The sequence below is a fragment of the Arvicola amphibius genome, chromosome 3 (assembly GCF_903992535.2).
Source record: "Arvicola amphibius chromosome 3, mArvAmp1.2, whole genome shotgun sequence".
NCBI lineage: Eukaryota > Metazoa > Chordata > Mammalia > Rodentia > Cricetidae > Arvicola > Arvicola amphibius.
In genome coordinates, this window is record NC_052049.1 from 123,994,201 (window position 1) to 124,017,253 (window position 23,053).

Genomic DNA, 23,053 nt, shown 5'->3' on the forward strand with positions numbered 1-23,053 from the left:
AAAGAAAAAGCCACCAGCTTGAGGATTATTTTTATTCTTTGTTGAGATATATATATATATGGTTTCTCTATGTAACCATTTTTGGTTGTTCTGGAACTTGCTTTGTTCTTAAGTTATATTCAAATCTTGCTCAATCCACTCTAAGAAATCTAAGTCCTAAGTCCAAGACTACATTCCCTCTTCCTGAGCCCAAGACTACATTCCCTCTTCCTAAGCCCCCCTTTGAGTAGTGTCAGGTATACAGAAGTGCCTGGGAACACTGAGTTGTAGAAATGTGAGGAATGAGAGCATGTTTGCTTCCGTTCTTAGTTCCCCTACATCAGTGCCCACCCTGGATTAAGGCAGCCTAGGAAGTCAGCTTGGATTTACTTGTAACAAGAGAGGCTAGTTCTCGGCTGTTTTCCTATCCCACACTTCACAAGCATCAGACGGAGGCAGGAGCAGCGCCTGAAACAACGACTAAGACTGAAGTTTAAAGATGAGAAAGAGAAGCAAACAACAAACAAGTGAAAACCTAAAGTTAGTTTTTAAACCAGCTTGATCACAGTGGCCAGGGAGACAGCTCAGTGGGTACAGGCACTTGCTGCCAAGACCAAGTGCTGTGGGATAATTCTCCTGTATGCTATAAATATGCACTCCTATCATTGGTCAATAAAGAAGCCATTTTGGTCTACAGCAAGGCAGAGGATACCTAGGCAAGAAATTCAGGAAGAGATACAGACAGAAGAGGGTAGAGTCAGAGGAAGATACAACCCAGACACCAAATGAGCAGGACATCCTGAAAAACAAAATTACAAGCCATGAGCCTCGAGTAAAATATAGAGGAATAGAAATGGGGTTAATTTAAGATAAAATAGCTAGTTAGTAATAAGCCTGAGTTATAGGTGTGGTAATATTTTGTTTATGCTATAACAACAACAACAACAACAAAAACTTGCCTGAATATCATAGTGCAGAGCTAAATCACTAGTTAGCCATAGGGACCAGGCAGTGGTGGCACACATCTTTAATCCCAGCACTTAAGACACAGAGACAGATGGATCTCTGTGAGTTCAAGGCCACCCTGGGCTATACAAGATCTGTCTAAAAGAGAAGCAGAGCTCACAAAAAGGTCATCCCAGCACTTAAGATCACATTCTTTAATCCTAGCACTAGGGAGGTGGAGACAGGAATGATATGTATGGATAGAGTGAAAAATATAAGGCAGAAGGAGATGGGAGCTCAGGACAGTCTGAGGATTTATAGAGACAAATGCAGTTTGAGGATTCGGTCTGAGCATTAAGTCTGAGGATAAATAGGACCAGATCGCCTCTTTGGTCTAAGGATTTAGTAGAGGTAAGAACTAGTGGCTGGCTGCTCTGCTTCTCTGATCTTTCAGCATTAACCAATATCTGATTCTGGGTTTTTATTATTAAGACCAATTAGAATTCATGCTACAATAGTCCAAGTAGTTTTTAATTAAGATTAAACCCGAGTGATTATTTAGAAGGGGCTTCAGAGCTGGGTGGGAAAGAAAAACCTCTGTTTACACCTGATGACCAAATTTGATCCCAGGGACACATAGGGTGGAAGGAAACAATCAACTCCTGAAACCTGTTCTCTGATCTTCCCAGGCACACACTACGGCTCATGTAACACTGATAAACAAACAAAGAAATATGATTAAAATAGATGTACTTACCATCATTTTTTAATTCTCTTCCCTGGCAAGATCACTTAACACATAATCCCATGGGTTATGATTCCTGCAATTAAAATATATATGTATGTATATGCATATATATGTATAAATATATATATTTCCTTACTCATAGCATTATCATAAAATCATATGTAATCATTAAAAGTTGGAATCTCACCCTCCATATTCCTCATTACAGTAAACATAAAAAGTAAATAAAACTACATTTAATTGTCTATTAGGATACACAGGATACAGTAAGCTTTAAAAACTCCACACTGAAGAATACCTTAATACTCCAAAATATAAAAACAAAATGAAAAAGAAAACAACACTAATTACAGGACTATGATAGTATATCCTAATCCAGAGGCACCAGGCTTCTTTTCAATATATGTCTTTACACAAAACACACTCATACATTTTATATGCTTGACTTATAAGCATATTTTATTTTTATTTAATATTTAAGGGTCTATATGTAATGTAATCCACATGTACCTAATATATGTGCCTGTAAAGGCAGGAAAGGACATCAGACTCCTCAGGAACTGGAATTGTAGAGGATTATGAGCCACCCTGTGGGTACTAGGAGTCAGACCTGGGTCCTGTGCAAGAGCAGCAAGTGTTCTTAATTGCTGAGCCATCTTTCTAGTCCTGTATTTCCTATCTTGACCCAATTCATAATGTTTAAATAAAAGAAAACTTCCATGAACAATTATCCCTATTGTGAGAAATCCACTCTTGCCTTCTCCATTTCATGTGTAATAATATTATCTAACTTACCTCACTATTAATCTCCAACTTAATAGAGAAAATGTGTAACCTCTCCTTAAGAATTTCCATAAAATGGAGGCTGGAGACTGGTTCAATGGTTATAGGAACTTGTTGCTCTTGCAGAGGACTCGGGTTCAGGTCCCAGAACCCACCCACACGGTGGCTTTCAACCGTCCATAATTTCAGATCTAAGACTCTGACTCCCTCTTCTGACTTCCATGGACACCAGACACATACATGGTATACATACATGCAAGAAAATTCATTAACATAAAATAAAAACATATCTTTAAGAAAAGAACTTCCATAAACTAAAATTTTATCAGAACATTTTAATCACCTTTTATGTAAGTATCCTCACAGAACGGACCTTACCTTTCAGGATACCTACTTAATGTAATCAAATTTTCACTCAAAAGAAACACAAAGCAGAGAAACTAGTATGTGTGTGTGTGTGTCTGTATGTGTGTGCCTAACACTGTAACAAGAACCACTGAATAAAAGTAGCAGATTAAATCAAACATTCTAATTGTAAGAACCAAGTCATATATAGCTTTCATCAATTGAGTATGATCTTTTAATACACTTTCAGGCTGGGGAGTGGCCCAATGGTAGAGTTTTTGCCTCATATACTTGAGGGCCTGGACTCAGATGCCTGCACTGTAAGAATATAGTTTTAAAGCAGCATCTCAAGTGCAAGAATATGCACACACAGACACCCCCAAAAATAACTACAAATGTTCATAATAGCATTATTAAGCTATAATCCAAATGGCATAATACCCGTTGGCTAAAGATTAAACACAGTATGATATAACCAAACAATATAATATTATTTGGCTATAAAAAGGATTAAATTCTCATATTTAAACACAGGTGAACTCTGAAAACATTATACATTATGAAAAAGTTATAAAAGATCACATATTGTATGATTTCATTAATATAAACTGTCCAGAATAATTAATAATAATTAACTGTAAATAATGGAGTCAAAACGTAGAGGAATGAGGGAGAAAATGGAGGTAACCACAAATGAGAACAAGCTATTTTCACGGTGGGAACAATGTCCCCAAATCCACTCTGGTACAGACATGCAGCTCTGTGAACACGTAGATGAGTTTTAAGGAGGTGAATGACATTGTACATGATGTAGGCATGGGTAAACCACTGTATTCTTCATGTGCACTGCCCATGCTCACAAATTTTCAACTCCATCCCACCTCACTCAAGTGAAAGTCAGTCTTCACAGTCAGCTATCTCACCCCAAATTTTTCCCATCCTTCACTGCTCCTTGCCAGTATTCATTCCAATCCAGCCATACTGGCCTCTTTGTTTCTTAAGACTTGGGCCTCAGAGATTTACACTTGGGGTCCCTCTCTGTCTTGGCCAATGTGACTTTCTCAATGACCCCTATGTAAAACTGCAACCCTCCCAAACAAGCAAGGCTGTGGATGCTCATCACCACCAGATTAGCCTACAAAAAATGAAAGGGTGCTAACCACAAGAAGAGTAAACCACCACAGTGATGGTATGAAATAACTTTTAATTCTAACAGGAAAATTAAAATCCAAACATTGAAAAGAAATGAAGCTGAGTGAATGGCACATGTAACTCAGGATTCTCAGGAGACTGAGAAAAGAGAACCACTTGGGGCCAGAAGTACAATACCAGTCTTGATGATAGAGCAAACTTTGTCTCAAAACACTAAATACAAAAACTATTAATTTCAACAATTTATAAAGATACATAATACACGAAAGTTGTAATCTGGGACATCATTAACATAGACTATTAATGCAATTTTATGTGTGTGTTTATTGTTTTTGCTTGGAAGGTGTTTTGATTTTTTTGTTTTTTGTTTTGTTTGCTTGGGTTGTGTGTGTGTGTGTCTTTTTTGTGTTTCTTTGTTCTTCTTTCTGGTGGGGAGGTAACTGAGATAGAGTCTCTCTATGTAACCCTGGCAGTCTTGGAACCTACTACATAGACCAAACTGGCCAAGAACTCACAGCAATCCATACTTTCCTCTGCCTCCCAACATCTGGAACTAAAGGCATGTTTTTGCTTTCTTGACAGGTTTTTGCTATTTTACCATAGCTAACCTCTAATACATAATCCTCCTTCCTCTGCTTCCTGAGTGCTGAGATTATAGGTGTAAACCAGTTGAAGCTAATGTTTTAGCATCTTAGAACAGACTATAACTGCAGGATGCTTTATGTATGCCTATGATAACCACGGAGAAAAACCTATAGTAAATACACACTAAGTAAAGATTAAAAAATTAAAACATCATTATTTAAAAATAAAATCACAAAGAGAATATCAAGAGAGAAATTGACAGTGAAAGAAGTGTAAATTAGAACCCATCTATTGTGGTAAGGGCTTTTTTATCTACCATTACTATAAATGGATTACATTCCCCAATCTAAAGGAAAGAGTAGCTAAACAAATTTGTAAAAAACGATCAAACAGCATACTGTCAATAAGCAACTTTATCCTTCAGGAAGAAAATAAGCTGAAAGTGGGAGGATTGAAAAAGATTATTCCATGCAAATGATATCCCAAAGAAAACAGAAGTATTTTACCGGAAAGAACAGATTTTTAGTCAAAAATTGCCAAAAACGTCATCATATGATAATGAAAAGTCAATTCCTCAGAAAATACAACAATTATAACTATATCCCAAACTCAAAGTAACTAAAAAGATAGGAAAAAAATTTAACAGGAATGAAGAAAAAATTATAGTGATCTAATACTAAGGACTTTAATATCACACATTAAAAAAATAGCACATTTTCTTATTCATTGGGGAGGTGCATGCATGCCACAGCAATTCTACCCTCCCACCATCTAGGGCTCAGGGATCAGCATCTTGCCTTTTGACCCATCTCACCAGCCCAATAACCCACTTTAGGGAAAGGACAGATCTGGGCACAAAACCATTAAGGAAAAGTTAACATGAATAATACTACAGATCAAATGAACTTAACATATTTAGAGTGAATTTACTTCAGAATATTCATTACAACTGGCAATTGTTATTTGTTTATATGTTTCTATGAAAAAACATGTTTTTGCCATGTGCAACTTGCCCATCACGTGTGGCTCGTCCTTGTGATTGTACACTTTCATCATGTGACTCCTTTTAGCCCACAGATATAAATCCTCTGATATACTGATTAAGAACCACTGCTCTAGCCAGATCGGTATAGATTTGTGTCAAGTCAGCAATAAAAAAAAAAACAGGGAGGATTCTATCTATATAAATTCTCAAGATTCCATCAAAAAATTGCTTGATCTAATTAAATTAAGAAATGTTTCAGGGGCCTGGAGCCATCAAGTAAGGGCAGTGTACTGCTCTTGCAGAGGACCCAGATTCAGTTCCCAGAACCCACATGGCATTCACAGTACCCTCTAAATCCAGTTTAAGGGTCTCTGACACCCTCTTCTAGCCTCTGCAGTCACACACATGATGCACATACATACATGCAGGCAAACACTTATATACATAAAAAAATAAATAAATCTTTTTAAAGTTTTAGGATACAAACTCTAGATAGCCACAGATGGCTTGGAGCTTCTGATCCACCTACCACCACTATCCAAGGGCTAGGGTACAAGAGTGTGCCAACAAGACTTGGATTGTACGTAAAATTGGCAAACCTTTTAGATTCAGACTAGTCAAGAAAAAAAACAGAAAAACAGAATTGCAGAAACACAGAATACCTGAAGAGATCAACAATAAGTAATGAGATTGAATTAAAAAGCCTGTCAACAAAGAAAGACCTAGGACCAGATGGTTTTACTGCTCAATTTTTACCAAACTTCTAAATAAAACTACTATGAATTATCAAACTATTCTAAAAATCTGTAAGAGAACTATTCCAACCTCTGTCTATGATACAAACATTACTCTGATGCCAACATTACTGAATGTGAGGAGGAAGGAAAAGATGAAGGAAGGAGACTACAAACCAATATATCTGAGAAAATAGATGAATCCAAACACCACATCAAGAAAATTACACTCCAGGATCAAGTGACATTGTTCTCAAAGGTGCCAGGAGAAAAAGATCATTTACACCATTGTAGGGAATGTACATTAGGAAAGCCTTTATGGAAAACAGATGGAGAGTCCTCAAAATGTTTTTAAAATTACTATATTATCCAACAGTCACCACTTCTGGTAAATATCTAAATGAAATTAAATAATAATATTAAAGATATTACATGTTCTTTTGAGCATTAATCAAAATATCCAAGATAATAAGTCCGAGTGTCTGTCAGCAGATGATCACACAAAGAACATGCTGGGGCTGGAGAGATGGCTCAGTGGTTAAGAGCATTGCCTGCTCTTCCAAAAGTCCTGAGTTCCACTCCCAGCAACCACATGGTGGCTGACAACCATCTATAATGGGGTCTGGTGCCCTCTTCTGGCCTGCAGGCACACACACAGACAGAATATTGTATACATAATAAATAAATAAATATTTTTTAAAACAAAACAAAGAAAACATGCTGTTTGTGCAGGAGTATGACACAGTATTCAACCTTTGAAAAGAAAACCCTGTGATTTTTTTTATCAACACACATTAAGCTGGAGAATATTATGCTAAGAAAAAAAAAGCCAATACAGAAAAATAAATACTGTATGATTTTACTAATTTGTGAAATATAAAGTAATTTATCTTACAGAAGCAGAAAGTAGAGTGGTAATAGACAGGAACTAGAAGATGAGAGAGGGAGGGAGGGAGGGAGGAAGAGAGTGATAGAGAGATACAAATTAAATGGCACAAAGTTCCTTGGGGATTCTGAAAAAAAATCTAGAGCTTATTGTACAGCATAGACACTATAGTTAAAGCCAATACTTGAAAACACCTAAGAGATTAGATCTTAAATATTCCGTGATGGTTAGCTTTAACTGTTGACTTCCCCAACCTAGAATCATTAGGAAGACAGTCTTAATGAGGGATTGTCCGCACTGGATTGAACTATAGACAAATCTGTGCAGGATTTTCTGAATTAAGTGATGTGGAGAAATCCAACTCACTGTGGGTGGCATCATTCCCTTGGCAATTGTTGCCAAGTCTGAAGACCAGAGCTGGAGTCCTAGAACCCATATGGTAGGAGAGAATCAACTGTGGCAACTTTATCCTCTGACCTCTGTCCATGTATGCAAATGTAAACATGATCATGTGCGTGCACACACAAACACACATGTGAATTAAAAGAAAACTTTTAAAGCCACCAATTCTTCGAACACAGCTCAAAAGTCAGCATCATGAAGAAATGTGGTTTTTTGTTTTCTTCTTTTGCAGTGCTAGAGATCAAACCTACAGCCTAATACATTTTAAACAAGCATTCTACCTGTAAAGCCATATCTCCCATCGTGAAACCTACATTTTAAAATCTCCAGCTAATAGAAACCTTAATCTGAACACAAAGACAAATATATATATATGTGTGTGTGTGTGTATACATATATATACATATATATGTTTATATTATAATACACACATGCACTCATACTTTTCCTCCAAAATTTGAGGAAAGTGTACTACAAAGTATAGAGAATTATTGGAATCAGTCAAATCACTGGCTCTAGCTATAGAACATTAAGCAGTCATGCAAGGTAGTTACAAACATCAACTCCCAGCAGTTGGAAGCACATTATCAATGCACAAAATCATGCGAGTCAGACTCCCAGCGTCAAAATAGGAGGGGCTCATGAAGTCCCATCCCTGTCTGAGGAGCTATCTGGCAAATGGTGGTTATGAGGAAAATCAAGTCAGTTTTCTTCAGAGATGTGGGCCCTGAAAGGCTACCCATGCTCAGCAGTGTTCCCCATCCAGAAGATGGAGCCGCCCATATATACAAACAGGCAGCACTAAATGGACTCCATGGTTATCTTTAAAGAGAGAGCACATGTAGTTGGGAGGAAGAAGGGGAAGAACTGGAGTGGGAATAACGAAGAGTGGATGTAATTAAAATACAACTTATGCATATATGAATATTAAATAGAAACATGTTAAAAGAAGTCCTTTAACTTCTGTAGCACTGTTCTCATCTATAAAAATAAAGGCTAACTATTTATGGCCTCCCAAAAAAACAATAATTTTCACACAAAAATTTATAAACAAATGTTCGAAGTAGTTTTATACATAATAGCTCCAACTTGGAAACAATTCAAATATTCATCAACAGAAGAGTAATCAAATTGTAGTATATCCATGTAACAGAGTGCTACTCACCAACAGAAAGGAATGAACTACTTACAAATATAACAGAGGAATACCACATATTACACACACAGAAAGAAACAACAAGAGAATATCCAATAGCTCTGTTTATGTCAAGTTACATATTAGTCAAAATTGGTCTTTAAAAAAAGAGGAGGGGGGACTGGAGAGATGGCTCAGAGGTTAAGAGCACTGAGTGCTCTTCCAGAGGTCCTGAGTTCAATTCCCAGCAACCACGTGGTGGCTCACAACCATCTATGATAAAATCTGGTGCCCTCTTCTGGTGTGCAGACATACATGCAGGCTGTATACATAATAAATAAAATTAAAAAAAAAAAAAAGAGGAGGAAGTTTAATTGGTTGGAGAGATTCAGCAGGGGCAGAAGGAACTTCCAGGAAAGATAGATATATTCTGCAAATGGGCTAGACAGATGGTTCAGTGATTAAGTTAATTATTTAGTCTTCCAGAGGACCCAGGTTCAATACCCCACACCAGTGTGGAGACTTAGAACCATCTATAACTCCAGTTCTAAGAGACCCAATGTCCTCCTCTGGACTCTGCAGGCAATGCAGTAATGTGTGCATAGATAAACATACAAGCAAAACCCCCATACAAGAAGCTATCAGTAGAACTAGGGGAAATAAACTCAGACAGTAGGGAAGACTATACACTGACAGAGCAACTTCTGATTTAGCTATTTACTCTAATCACAGTTATGCAACTTTAGATATGTTATTATTTCCTGTGCTAGCGTGGAACTTTCCACCAGATGACACATAGATGTCCAAATAATTTCTGAAATACTACATAAAACCCAGTGCACGATAAATGCTTTCATCTTTCTCCACTTCTCTCACATTTCCTGACCCTGGGGTCAGTATCAATGACTGAAGACCGCTCCCCTACTAGAGTCCCTGGAGTAGGCACTCAAAAGACTGCAGGAAAGAAGAATGCAGCACTGCAGGGCTCACTGGTTCAGCAGAAACACCTGCTTTCCATCATTCCAAAACCAGTCTATGAAGCTGTGAATTCTACGAGGCTTACCAATAAAGACATCTTTAGAGAACAGACACTTTGCAAGCAGACACAAAAATGCTATGACCATATAAACTAGGATGAGAGAAGAATGTGGTACCCACTGGAAAACAAGAGTGGACATCCAAAGGACACAGTGAGAAGAATGTGATCTCTAAAGTCAGACTCACACATACTCCAAGGCTGCCTTGTACACATTGCACAACCTTTACAAAAGTTACCTAACTGCTTTTAGCTTAAGAGTTCACAGTTGACAATAGAGTAAAACTATCTACCCCATAGGGATATTTTCAAAAGCAAAGAAATTTTATGTGAAGAACCTGACGTCCCAGAACCACTATTCAAAACCTGATAGCCGTACAATGCATAGATTATGAGTGCATGCTCATCAATGGTTTCCTGATTTTCTGAATTATAACTCCACCACAATTACAAACACCAAAGGGTTAAATTATTAAAAGTGCTAATTATTAAACTTAAATATACTTTTAACTTACAGAATAAAAATAATGGCTCCAAACAGAATCATAATCTCTTGTATCCTGCCAGACCCTGATTTATTCCAAATCTTACCACCATGCCTCAGGCACTACTGTTCAATTTGGTACTAAGATTATCATCTCTACCTCCAAACTGAAAGCAGTCATGGTACAGAGACCGGAGTTTTCTGAATAAGAGGACAGCCTAGGCTACATAGCAAAACCTTTTCTCAAAAGAAAAATTCAAATTTTCTTTCTTCTGGGAAAATTCAAGATAGTTCTTTGAACAAAAAGGAAGATACTGCAATATATGCACTAATGAACATGAGTAGGTGGTGTGTTCTACCCAAAAGAAAATCTCAAGACTGCAAAGGATTTCTGGGAAGCAATGCCTTAAATGGCATAAAATTTAAAAAGTAATTCAAAGAGCGCACAAAAGTGGAACATATCTCAAATTAAAATAGTAGCACTATGAAGGTTAAAGGGTCATGTCCTCATTTCTGCAAAAGATATTCAATGACTAACAAGTACAAGAAAAGATGTTCAAATCACTAGTCATAAGGAAAACAAATCAAAACCACAATGAAGCATCACTTCAGATATCTACACTCAAAAGACAGGACTCGAGTGGCAGAGGAAACAGAGAAATTGGAACCTTCCTCACACACTGCAGGGGGAATGTAAACTGGTACATTCCGGCAGTTCCTCAGTGAGTTAGCACAGTTACCATTCAACTCAACAATTTCACTCCTAGATAAGCTCAAAAGAAATGAAGACAGAACCACACAAAACGTATACAAGAATGTCCACAATGGCACTGTCATAACAACTAAAAATAAAAACATACCAATAGCCAAGAATTGTCCAGCAGGTAAATGAATGTGGGATACCTACTCAACGGAATGCTAGTTACTCATAAAAGGAGTGAAGCGCTAGTATTGGTGGGGTAGAAACGATTCTTTAAAATGTGCCAAACAGACACAGCAGGATACAACACACTACGTCTATGATTTGATTACTCTGCTATGCCTTGTATGGCAAACTCATAGGTTAGTATTTGGCTGGGATTAGTCTGGGAGGATTGGAACAAAAGCGACACTTCTGGATATGAGGGGACCACTGTGCTCACACACTCACAGTAGATCTGATTGCCTGCATTTGAACTGAAAAACACATAGTCAAGAGTAGGAAGAGGGTCATGAGCTCCCTCTCCTGAGGAGCTAGGATCACTCAGTGGCTCCTGGGGAGGGGAGAGTCAATTTTCTTTCAGGGTATAGCTCAACCCCACTCCAGTAGATGGCCCCATTAAAAAATAAATAAAAATTTTAAAAACAGGATACAAAATTGAGAGGGAAATGAGGTGGGTGGATCTGAGAGGATTTAGAGGGAGGAACAGGTGATGAATGACTATAATAAATTGTATTATTTAAAAACCTTGAAGAATTAATAAAAAATAATTCTTTTAAAAAAGAAAGTCAATGTTTCCTAGGGTTTGGTACTTAACATTGTTATAGATATGTTCAGAAGCTAACAATAATTTTTCACATTTTTGATAAGTGTATTAAGAGTAAAAAGGAGTATTTTTAAGGGTAATACAGAAACTTTGTAATTCCTGATTGTTTAAAAAGTTTTTCAATTGCTTCAGTATACACTGCAAGGAGTAAGTCAATCAAAAAGTATTTTTTCCTGTCAATGTGGCATGGCCCACATTGGAAATGGGAACACTACCTCTTTCTTGCTATACTGTATTTAAAAGCAGGGAACACATACTGAAGTCTTTACAGATAAGATGCAGACATGGGTGGCTTTTATGGGAGAATATCCATAGTGCAGATGCTCAAACATACTGATATATAGCAGTTCATACTATTTTGCAAGCTTTCAAAATACATAAGAAACCAATTATTTAAATTCAAGGTCAGTCTGAGCTACAAAATCTGCCTAAAAAAAAAACAAAAAAAAAAACCAGAAATGGGCTGGAACTATATCTCAGTCAGTAAAGAGCTTGTCGCACAAGCATAAACAACTGATTTCAGCTCTCAGCACCCACTAAAAACAAAAATCAAAAACAAACAGAAACAAACAAACAAACAAAACCCAAGAGTGGTTACCCACAGTTGTAATCCCAGGATCAGAGAAGCAGGAGGATTACTGAGACTTGCTGACCAGCTACCCTGTCTAACCAGTTAAGCAAGGCCAGGTCCCAGTAAAAGACCCTGTCTCAAAAAACAAAGTGGCAAGCTCCTGAGGAATGGCAGCTGAGCTGGCCACAGGTGTCTACCTACACCAGACATACAAACAAAAGGGAACTATGAGCTACATTCATGAAATCATGTATGTCAGAGATGGAATTTTCTTTTTTTAAGGGCAGCTTCAGCACTTGATGGTAGATCTTTTTCACTGTCTGAATTTGTCTTAGTTTGCTTTCTATTGCTGTAATAAGACAGCTGACCAAAAGCAACCTGGAGTGGAGGGCGGATTAATTTTTATTAAACAAGTCACTTGCAGGATTTAAATTTTTATCTTACATGTATGGGTGTTGGCCTGCAAGTATGTCTATGCACCATTTGCAAGTCTGCTGTGTGAGGAGGCCAGAGGAGTGTTGGATCCCCCAGAGCTGGTGATGAACCATCTGTGATTGCTGGGAACTGAACCTCATTCAGTTATTCTAAAAGAGCAACTGGTGCTCTTGAGCCTCTGGGTCATTTCTCCAGCCACAGCCATTTGTAATCTTTATGTCTACAGTTTCAAAAACAACAGTTCCACGGTATTGATACTGTACCATAGGAGAAGACTGTTCTATCACTGAGAACATAACAGCATACACTCTGTACAAGTATGCATGTGTGGGGTAAGCACAAATGTGTGTGGATGCAGTAGGTAAAAATCAGATGCTTCAATCACTCTCTACCTTAATATTTATGTGTTGGGGAAGGGACAATAGGTGTGTGTGCATATGTGTGCAAACACGAAGGACAAAGGTTGACGTGGAAGACAAAGTGTCCTCCTTACACTGTACACTTTTTTTCATTTTTCTTTCTTTTATTGTGACAAGATCTCTCATGCATCTGGAGTAGCCTATTTACCTATTTAACCAGTCTGCCTGGTCATCAGGCTCCTGGTATCTACACGTCTCTGCCACAACCACCATCACCCCATCACCCAGCAGCAGGGTTACAGATGTACTGACCGCTACGTGTGGCTTTTATGTGGGTGGTAGGACCCAAACCACAGTCAAGCACTTTCCTCAGCCCCTCCACCATTTGGCAAGGTAATGGGGGACAGGTCACTCACTTAATTAGGCTGGACTGAAAGGATAGAGGACCCCCAGGGAGCCTTCTGTCTCCTACCTCCCAGCACTGGGATTTCAGGAATGCACCCATGTGTCTGATGTTTACATAGGGACTGGGATCTGAACTCAGGTCCTCATGTTCACACTGAAAGCATTTTACCTACTGAGCCATCTCCCTCGCCCCAACAGCATCTATTTCTAGGCATTGAAGGATATTTACATGAAATTCCCAAAGGATTTCTGTGTCTCCTTTAAAACTGGATTAGATTGTGGGGGTTGGGGAAGCAGGAAGACAAGAGAACATCTGAACTCTGTCACTTTATCACTAAAACACTCGTATAAATCACTCACAAAAGCACTAATAAAGTCTATTATCAAGTCAATCTTTCAGTGATTTTTTTTTAAGGTCTAGGAAGCACAAAGGAAAAGCATTTTAAAAATCTGTATAAAACAACAAAACCTTGGGAACCCATTAGTCACAGAAATTATTTATAAAACATTTATATGGCAACCCTGGTTATGACATAAAAACATCAGGTGTTTAATCACAGTCCTATGTTGACAATGTTTGTGTCTACTCAAAATTTATATTGGAATCTTAACTTCCAAAGTGACAGCAATAGGTAAACACTTTGGGAAGTAATTAAACTGACAGTCTTCATATATGGGACTGAAACCCTTCTAAAAGAAGTTAAAGGAAGACCCCTGTCCCTCCTCATGTGGGGGTACAGAAGGTGTCATCTACAATATCAAAGCACACCATCACCAAACAGAATAAGCTAGTACTTTCATCTTGAATTCCCAGCCAGAACTGTGAGAAATCAATCCCTGTTGTTCATACACTTCTTAGTTTAGGGTATTTTGTTATAGCAGCCCAACAGACTAAAGCAGAGAATTTTACAAAGGCAGCTCAAAGGACAGGGGAAAGAGGAGGAACGGGGCATTTGCTGCAGGCTTGCTATGCAGTTCTTTACAGAAACAGTCATTTTCTGCTAGTAACAATTTTAAAAGGTGGACGTTATCAATATGAGGGGATCTCAGACCAAAGGGCCCTCTTCAGGGGGATCCTACTGGACAGCAGCTGGAGCTGCTTGAGAAGCAATTTTCTGATTGCTTTGTAACAAGTTCAAAGCTCTGCAGTCAACTGCTGACTCTAACCTGCTTCCTTGAGCAGGACAGGACTGCAAACCTGAGCAGAGGGGAGGCGCTACAACTAAGGGGGCAGGGGCATTGAGGCAGGAGGCGACCCAGGTGTGAGGCCTTCGTTTTGCACCTGAGGCCCCAACATTAAACACTTGGAAATTGAGAAGAAGAAAATAATTCTTCCCCTTCCTGCTTCCATGAGAAAGGTTCATGGAAAGAGGGGCAAACCCCTGAAGGAAAAGATGCTGAAGCGATCAACTGTCAAATGCAGGCAAGAAAGCTCCTGAGGACCCCGCAGTCCGGACGTTTCAGAAGCCTCGACTGTCCCCTAGAGACAGCATCCTGTCTCGGGCCCAACCCCGGCACCGGCCGGGATGGAGCTCACAGTCCCACAACCCTCACAGCCCAGCGGGGCTGCGGGCCAGCTCCACCCTCCCCACCCCGGCCCGGCCTCCTTAGTGGACCCCGTGTCTCCCCTCCCCCGTCACACGTCCAGGTGCCTGAGGAGGTGGAAGGGTGTTCCGCCGCCATCTTGTCCCTTAGCCCCACAACACAGGTTGCCCGTGCCCCTTCTAGGGTCCGTCCGGGTCGAAGCGACGCGCGCCCCTCGCGGACACTTACCCCGTCCGCCCTGCGCACTTCGGGGCGGCTCCCAGCGTCCCGGCGGGAAAGGGGCGGGGTGGGGCGGGGCGGCAGCCGAGGACCGGGCGGGGCAGATGGCCGGCGGACCACGTGATGCCAGCCGAAGTTTAGTCCCGCCCTCTAGGCGGTTCAGGGGCTTTCGCGCAGGCGCAGCCGGATTCAAGCCCTGCGCTTAAGGGAAAAAAGTGAAGGTAAGAGTTTGCTCCCAGCCTTAGAGCGCTTACTTCCCGAGAGCTGTTATTTCCCCGTGGACTGATAAAAGTCCACCTCCGCTTTTGACGGCATGGGCCCCTTTCTCAGATTCAGCCTTCCCTCCGGCCTGTCTCTTCACCATAGTACGGACGTGAAGGACCTAGCAGGTCCTCTCAAGAAATCTGTGATAGTGTTCCGGAGCTTAGCCTGCACCTTAAGACTTCTTTCAGGCGTCGTGTGCTAGACTTGGACCCGAGGATCCAGGAACAAAGACCTAACAGATATGTTTATGCTACTTCGAAGACAGCAGTATGCACGGGATGACTATGTGTCGGTATTTAAATCACAGATCTGAACTAAATGAAAAAGAGAGTGCACATCATCGTATCACAGCAGGTGGGAAACCAATGAGGACTGAAGTCTACCTCACTTCCGGGAGTGGAAGAGCTGTGGAAGCAGGTGTGCACTATATTAGTGACTCCTTCTATCTTCCCCTTCCTCTCGGTTCCTTAGAAAACCCATCGCTCCGTCGTCTGACAAATAGTTATGAAGCACCTGCCATGTTGGATACACTAACTGCTTAGAGTTAATAAACGACCAGAATAATTCCCCCGAAAAGCATTCTGGGAGGGGAGGGAGTGTTCTTGAACTGGGAGGAAACAATAAACACAAACAGAAGGGCCATAGTACAACATAAGTAATGATCAGTGTCTTCTTTCTCTTTTTAAGGATCTTCTCTTATTTCACCTGACATTTAAACAACTTCACTCTCTTTCAACTTGGAATCTCCCAACCGCCATCCTCACTTCAACATGTCTTCATCCCACTTTCTAGCTGCCTTTTGCACTTTGCAGTTTACAAGGTATCTCCCCTACTTCAATTCCTATTCAGGTCTGGACTTAGTGCACTTTGGTTCTGCCCATTCTTTCCAAAGTCACTAGGGATTTCCATACTGCAGATCCTACTGATGTTATTAGCACAACCAGCAGTAATTTGAATTTTTAATTTCCCCAAAGGCCCAAGTATTGAAGGCTTTGGCACTGTGGTGGTTTTACCTGAGACCAAAGCCATGGAACAAGGCGATCACAACAAAGCAAATCAGTAGCTCTTCAACCAAAACCAAAAAGAAATGATGATCAGATCAGTGCCTTATTCAGCCGTCATCACAGAGGCTCCCTTCTGCACCAGGTGGGAACAAATATGAGACCTACAGCCAGACATTATGTGCAGAGAGACAGACACAGATCTAAATGAAATGTCTCCATCAAATCATCCCCCTCAGAGCTCAGGGAACCCCAAGGAAGATGGGGCAGGACTGGAGAAGACAGAGGGGACAGAGGACAATAAAAGACAAGGCCCTCTAAAATAACTGAGCAAAACTCATATGAATTCACAGAGACTGAAGCAGCAATCACGGAGCCTACACCAGTCGGCACCACGACCTCTGCATACATACTATAGCTTTCAGTTTAGTATTTTTATGGGACTCCTGACTGTGAACGAATGGGTCTCTGATTCTTGTGCCGTCTCTTGGGGCTTTTTTATTTTTGTGTTGCCTTGGGTTGTCCAAATTTTGATATGATGGTTTTCTTTATCTTACTGTATTTTAATTTGTTATATTTAGTTGTTATCTCTTAGAAGCCTGTTCTTTTCTAATGAGAGCTAGGAAGGGAGTGGGTCTGGATGGGAGAGGGGGTAGGAAGGAATTGGGAGGAGGAGAAAGAAGGAAAATGTATTCAGATTATATTGTGTGAGAAACGAATCTATGCTTAATAAACGGGAGAAAACAGAAAAGATTCTGATTAAAAAGCAGTGGGGATTTCAGTGAGTGGAGCTATCTCAAGCATTCAAGCACAGCATCAGCCCTGTCTTATAAGGCACCAACCCAAGGCCTGATGACTGACTGCAAGAGGCTCAGTTAGTGTATCTCAGGGTGACTGTTGCTGGGATGAAACACCATGACCAAAGCAACCTGGGGAGGAAAGGGTTCATTCTGCTCACTCGTCCAGGCAACAGTCCACCACAGAGGGAAACAAGGGAAGAACTCAAGTGAGGCAGGAACCTGGGACAGGAGCTCATGTAGAGGCCGTAGACCAACACTATTTACTGCCTTGTGCCTCGTGACTTGCTCAGCCTGTTTTCTTCCAAAACCCAGGACCACCAAAGGTGGCACTACCTAGGATATGCTAGGCCCTCTCCCACCAATCATTAATTAAGAAAATGCTCTACAAGGCTTGCCTGCCTACAGCCCCATGGAAGCATCTGATTACCTGAAGTTCCCTTCTCTGAGATGACCTTAGCTTCTGTCTGACATAAGCTATCCAGCACAGGTAGGTTTTGCCCATAGAAAATTGTCTGATCACTAGTTTTGATGCTTGTACAATGTAGTGTGAAGCGGCGGGCTGTTCCCGCCACCCGGCTGCCAGCTAGCTTTACACCCGAAATAATTACATGGAAACTGTATTCTTTTAAAACACTGTCTGGCCCATAGTTTTAGCCTCTTATTGGCTAATACTCATATCTTGCTTTAACCCATATTTAGTAATTTATATAGCACCACGAGGTGTGCCTTACCAGGAGAGATCTTAACCTGCGTCCATCTCGGAGAGGAAAAGCATGGAGACTCCTATCGCAAATGCCTGAAGCGTCTCCCCAACTCTACTTCCTTGTTCCCACAATTCTGTTCTGTCTACTCCGCCTACCTAATTTTCTGTTCTCTTAAAGGGCCAAGGCAGTTTTCTTTATTAATTAACCAATAAAAAAAAACATAGACAGATAACTCTCCTCCATCAGTACAAGATGTTTTTCCACCAGAACTGTTCCTGGAGTCCAAGGTGATTTGGGGAGAAAATTCTCCAGAGCAGAGGATGTAGATGCAAAATGGAGCTGGAGATGCCAAGGTTTTATTCTGCACAGCTGCAGCAGGCACTGTCCTCCAGCCTCTGAAAGCAAATGCTGCTTGGAGCCTGGCTGGGGTCCCTAGAGTAGTTAATTCACATCCAGGCACCTCTAGAGGGAGGAGCAGCACAGACTCACTATGTACAACCATCCAGCTAGACAAGCCCTCCAGTAGGACTCAGGCACCTCTCCAGCTGTCCTCTTGCACACAAGCCCCAGCCCAGTTGGTGAATGACAGAGTACAGAATAGCAAGTCAAAGAAGGTTTGGGCTACCTCCTTGAAAGACTGCCCAAGGACCAAACTCAGTACTATCTCTACTTTTCCTCAATCCTTGCCTCCTCCTCAGCCTCTCTGCTATATCTGTTCACTTCATATATCTTTAGAAATTAGATAAATGGACATTTCTGTTCTTCACACTTGTAGACACACTCTACATGACTATCGACTTTCAGTGGATCTCAAACTACAGCAGATGTAAGGGTTGATATCAGGGCCACCTGTTAGAAAACATACTTCAGGCACCATAGTGAACAATTACAACTGAGTGACTCTGGGGTAGGGTGCTAGAATTTTACATCTTGCCCCAGCTTCTGCTGATTCAGAGAACCAAGGAACCACACTTGAAAATATATGTCCTCAAGGCTTTCTCCTTCTATCAATATGTATAGCTTTATGATATTATTCCTGTTTTCATCTCACTAATGTTGGCAATTGAATGGGTATTTTCTCAGAATCTGTGGTCACAGGTTTGTTTATGAAGCACCTGCAGATACGGACCACTGTGCTTCACATCCCTCCAGTTGTTTGTTTATAGTCTGACGAGTGAATACTGTGAGTCAAGTAGCAACTTTGATTCAACTACGGGAGAATGCAAAAACACCCCAGAGAGAAGCTGCTTACATCTGCCCAGTCTCAGCTGTAGAAGAGATTTCAGCTTGAAACACTGTGCTGCCCTCAAGTCTATAAGTTCCAACTTACTAATTATCTCTAACATTTTGCTTCTATGACATTGCTGTTACTTCTTCATTTTCAACTTGAACACAAGAAAAGTAATTTTATTAACTCATATCAATCAACATTATTTTTAACAATTGCATATTTATTTGGTATATTTATATTTGTTATATATTTGCCTGTCTTGAGTTGCTATTTAAAACTCTAGCCAGATGCTTAACATTGTTCCAATGGAAGTATTTATAGAAATATAGCTGAAATATTTTTGAACAAATAGTTTACTGAATGCCTCATATGGAATTAAAAACATTTCCAAATATTTATTGGAACTAATTAAAAGCAAACAGAAACTATGAACATCCTTAAGATACATTTACCTGCAGGAACTGGGTCCGTTTTTGATAGCTTATTGTTTCTAGAGTTTCCCAGCATGCATACTGTTGTTCAATGTCTTGATCTACATTACTGAACTAAATGAAAAAAATGAATGATGGGGCTGGAGAGATGGCTCAGTGGTTAAGAGCAATACCTGCTCTTCCAAAGGTCCTGAGTTCAATTCCCGGCAACCACATGGTGACTCACAACCATCTGTAATGAGGTCTGGTGCCCTCTTCTGGCCTGCAGACATACACACAGACAGAATATTGTATGCATAATAAATAAGTAAATAAATAATATTTTTTAAGTGAATGATGAACTCTGTTTCCTTATCACTTTCTTTGCCCAAATGTCAAGGTGCAGCTACGGGATTTGCACGTTCCAGGGTAGGGGCATGTGGATTAGAAATATTAGGCAGAAGTAACAGATGCGAAAGAAAAGGACAGCGACACAGAATACAGTTGGGTGGGCAGTTCAGTGAATACTGAATTCAGCCGTGTTTATTTTCCATATGATTATTACCCCAATCCACAAAGGGGGTGTGAGAAGGCAAAAGACTGCTTTAACATGATGCAAAGAACAAACAGAGCAATTACCTCTTCAGTACCTAAAGCATCAAGCAACTATACCCTGAGTTAAGTATTCTTTTATTTAGGCAGGACTTGCAGCCACCACACCTTAGGTCAAGCATCCTGTAGCAGACACTCTCTGGGTCAAACCTCCTGTCATATCCTTGAAGGAGCAGGAAGAGGCCTGATTTCTCTGACCTTTTGTCAAGGTGGAACAGATCTGAAGGAACAGAGAAGAAACTGAAGCCCAGGTTACTGACTGCAAATGAGCAGCTACAGCACACCAATCAGAAAGGATTCTCTACATGGATTGAGAATTGTTTATTATTTTTGGATTTATAAATTTAGAGATTTGCACTCCCTTTTTGCCCAGGTTGGTTTAAGTGATGCTTCCACCTTAGGGTCCCTGCATATCAGAAACTACTAGAGGATTTAGTACCAGGTTCAGCCCTCAAAATATTTCTAAACTAAGAGTCTTATATGAAAAAAATGAAGGACCATCTCTCATCTACACTCTGATATGGGGCACGTTACTACACCCCAGTCCTTTGTGAATGAGGTGGGGGATGGAGTTTACTTCCTTCTTCAGGGCTGGAGCAGCCTGTGTGGTCAGTGAACATGACCTAAGTAGATGGAACAAGACTGATGTAAAGCAGGTGTTCAAAAACTTGTGCCAATTCCCAGCAGCTTCCTTCAGGGCTTTACAAATTGTATTGCCCCTGAAAACTATAATATCATATTGCATATTCATTTGTTGGTGTCAGAGAAATAGAATTTGTTGGAGGAAGTCACTTGTTGGTTCCCGGCCGCCTGGCTAGTTTAGACCCAAAATTATCACACAGAAACTGTATTAATCAAATCACTGATTGGCCCATTAGCTCTAGCTTCTTATTGGCTAACTCTTATATTAATTTAACCCAGTTCTAACAATCTGTATATCTCCATGTGGCAGTGGCTTACCAGCAAGGTTTTGGCATGTTTGACTCTGGCGGCGGCTCCATTGAGTCTCTATGACTCTGCCCTTCTTTCTCCCAACATTCCATTTATTTTTCCCCACCTACCTAAGTTCTGCCCTGCTATAGGTCCAAAGCAGTTTATTTATTCATTAATGGTAATCACAGCATACAGAGGGTAATCCCACATCATGTTGGATGTGTATGTTCCCAACTAACACAGATTCTGCGATTTAAGAGAGTTAAACTGTCTTTTTTTTTTTTCCCCATCTATATCCCGAGTTCAGCTTTCTGTATTGGGAGCAAGGCAAGTCCATGTAGAGATCTCACAGAATAATCAGTTAAGGTAAGGTTGAAGGAGCTTAACAAACTTCATTTTGAAAAAGAGCTCCATTTTAGACAGGACCTAACTAAAGAGATGAATGCAGCCCAGCAAAGTCATAAAGTCATAAACTTCCGAGAAACTGTGCCTGCCCTGGTCAAAGTGACAAGACAACATCCGCTTGCTGTGAACACCCTTGTAGGCGTCTGGTTAAGCGCTGTTTTAAAATTCCTGTCTGCTGACAGTCACTGTTTGGAAATTCCCCATACCCCAACCAACAACTTCAAAAGTTGTATACTTTACCCAATCCCAAAACGCCAAGGCTTGTGCCACCCTGCTTGCGGGTTTTCCCTTTAAAATCCCCTTCCCTGAAGCCTTGGGGCTGTTCTCCCCAACCTACTGCAGAGGTGTGTTGGATTGTAGTCCAAGCTAGCTTGAATACACCTCAGGGTGTTTGCATCAGATACCAGCTCTGTGGTGGTCTTTTTTAGGGGTCCTGTGATGCTGGCATAGCAAGATCAATTTCATTGTTCCCACATTCACCAATGAAAAGAAAGCCTGCATTTTGAAAAGTAAACAGTACACCTGATTTTCATGTTTTCAGAGTAGTTTCTGTCTGGGTCTTATTTTTTTTTAATAAAATTGAGCCATAAAATGCAAACAAAGCTGAATGGTGGTGGCTCACTCCCAGCACTTGGGAGGCAGAGACAGCCGATCACTCTGAGTTCAAGGCCATCCTGGTCTTTAGAGTGAGTTCCAGGACAGCCAGGGCTACACAGAGAAACCCTGTCTGGGAAGGGGGAAAAAAGCAAACAAAAGGAACATAATAAAAATGGTCATCTGGTTCTAAATGAACCTAATTGTCTTCCCTGCCCACACTATTTCCCAGACATAGGCCTGGCTTCTTTAGGGTTGTGTAACAAGGAGAGTGTTTTATGAAGGTGTCAGAATCTGTTTTGACTTAAAGGGACAAAATACCATAAATTGGTTAATGTACAATGAACAGACACTTATTAGCTCACAGTTTTAAAAAGTTTCAAGTCCAAAGTTGAGGGCCTAGCATCTGGTTAGACCTTCTATGACTTTATAAGAAGAAATTCAGACTGTCAATGTCCCAATGACTTTTCCTCAAGTGAGTCTGTGTTGTCAACCCCAAAAGCGATAATATTTGTGAAAAATTTGTAACATATATTTAAAAATTACCCAAATAAGCCAGAAACTATATCTCAAGTCACTGGTAAAATGACCAACTGGTGAGTATCACTAGGGAATGAGCATTTGGGCTAGATTTTTTTTCTTACTATTTACAGAATATTTTTCTGCAAGAGAACATAATACATATTCACACGTATATATGTCAGCATGTGTGTATTGTCTTGTACTACCTACAGGTCCAAACCCATGTCAGTCTGAGGGAGTTACCCATCTTCCCCAAAGCCTGTGATCTTGCCTCTATCCCATCTCCCTGGCAAGGGATGCCCACACCCTCCAGGATGG

At 40.4% G+C, this 23,053-nt stretch overlaps 1 protein-coding gene across 2 annotated transcripts in view; it reads right to left on the reverse strand.

Moving 5' to 3' along the window:
* Window positions 1-15,349, reverse strand: part of Scaper (S-phase cyclin A associated protein in the ER) — a 378,485-nt gene extending 363,136 nt beyond the window's left edge. Inside the window, exons 1-2 of one of the 2 annotated variants that reach the window (XM_038323850.2) lie at window positions 15,269-15,349; window positions 1,682-1,745 (exon numbers count right to left, since the gene is read on the reverse strand). In XM_038323850.2, the coding sequence (XP_038179778.1) occupies window positions 1,682-1,687 (6 nt within the window). In that variant the 5' untranslated portion in view covers window positions 1,688-1,745; window positions 15,269-15,349. The remainder of the gene's footprint in view (window positions 1-1,681; window positions 1,746-15,268) is intronic. The other variant, XM_038323851.2, reaches the window with a different exon arrangement.
* Window positions 15,350-23,053: the final 7,704 nt, after the last annotated feature.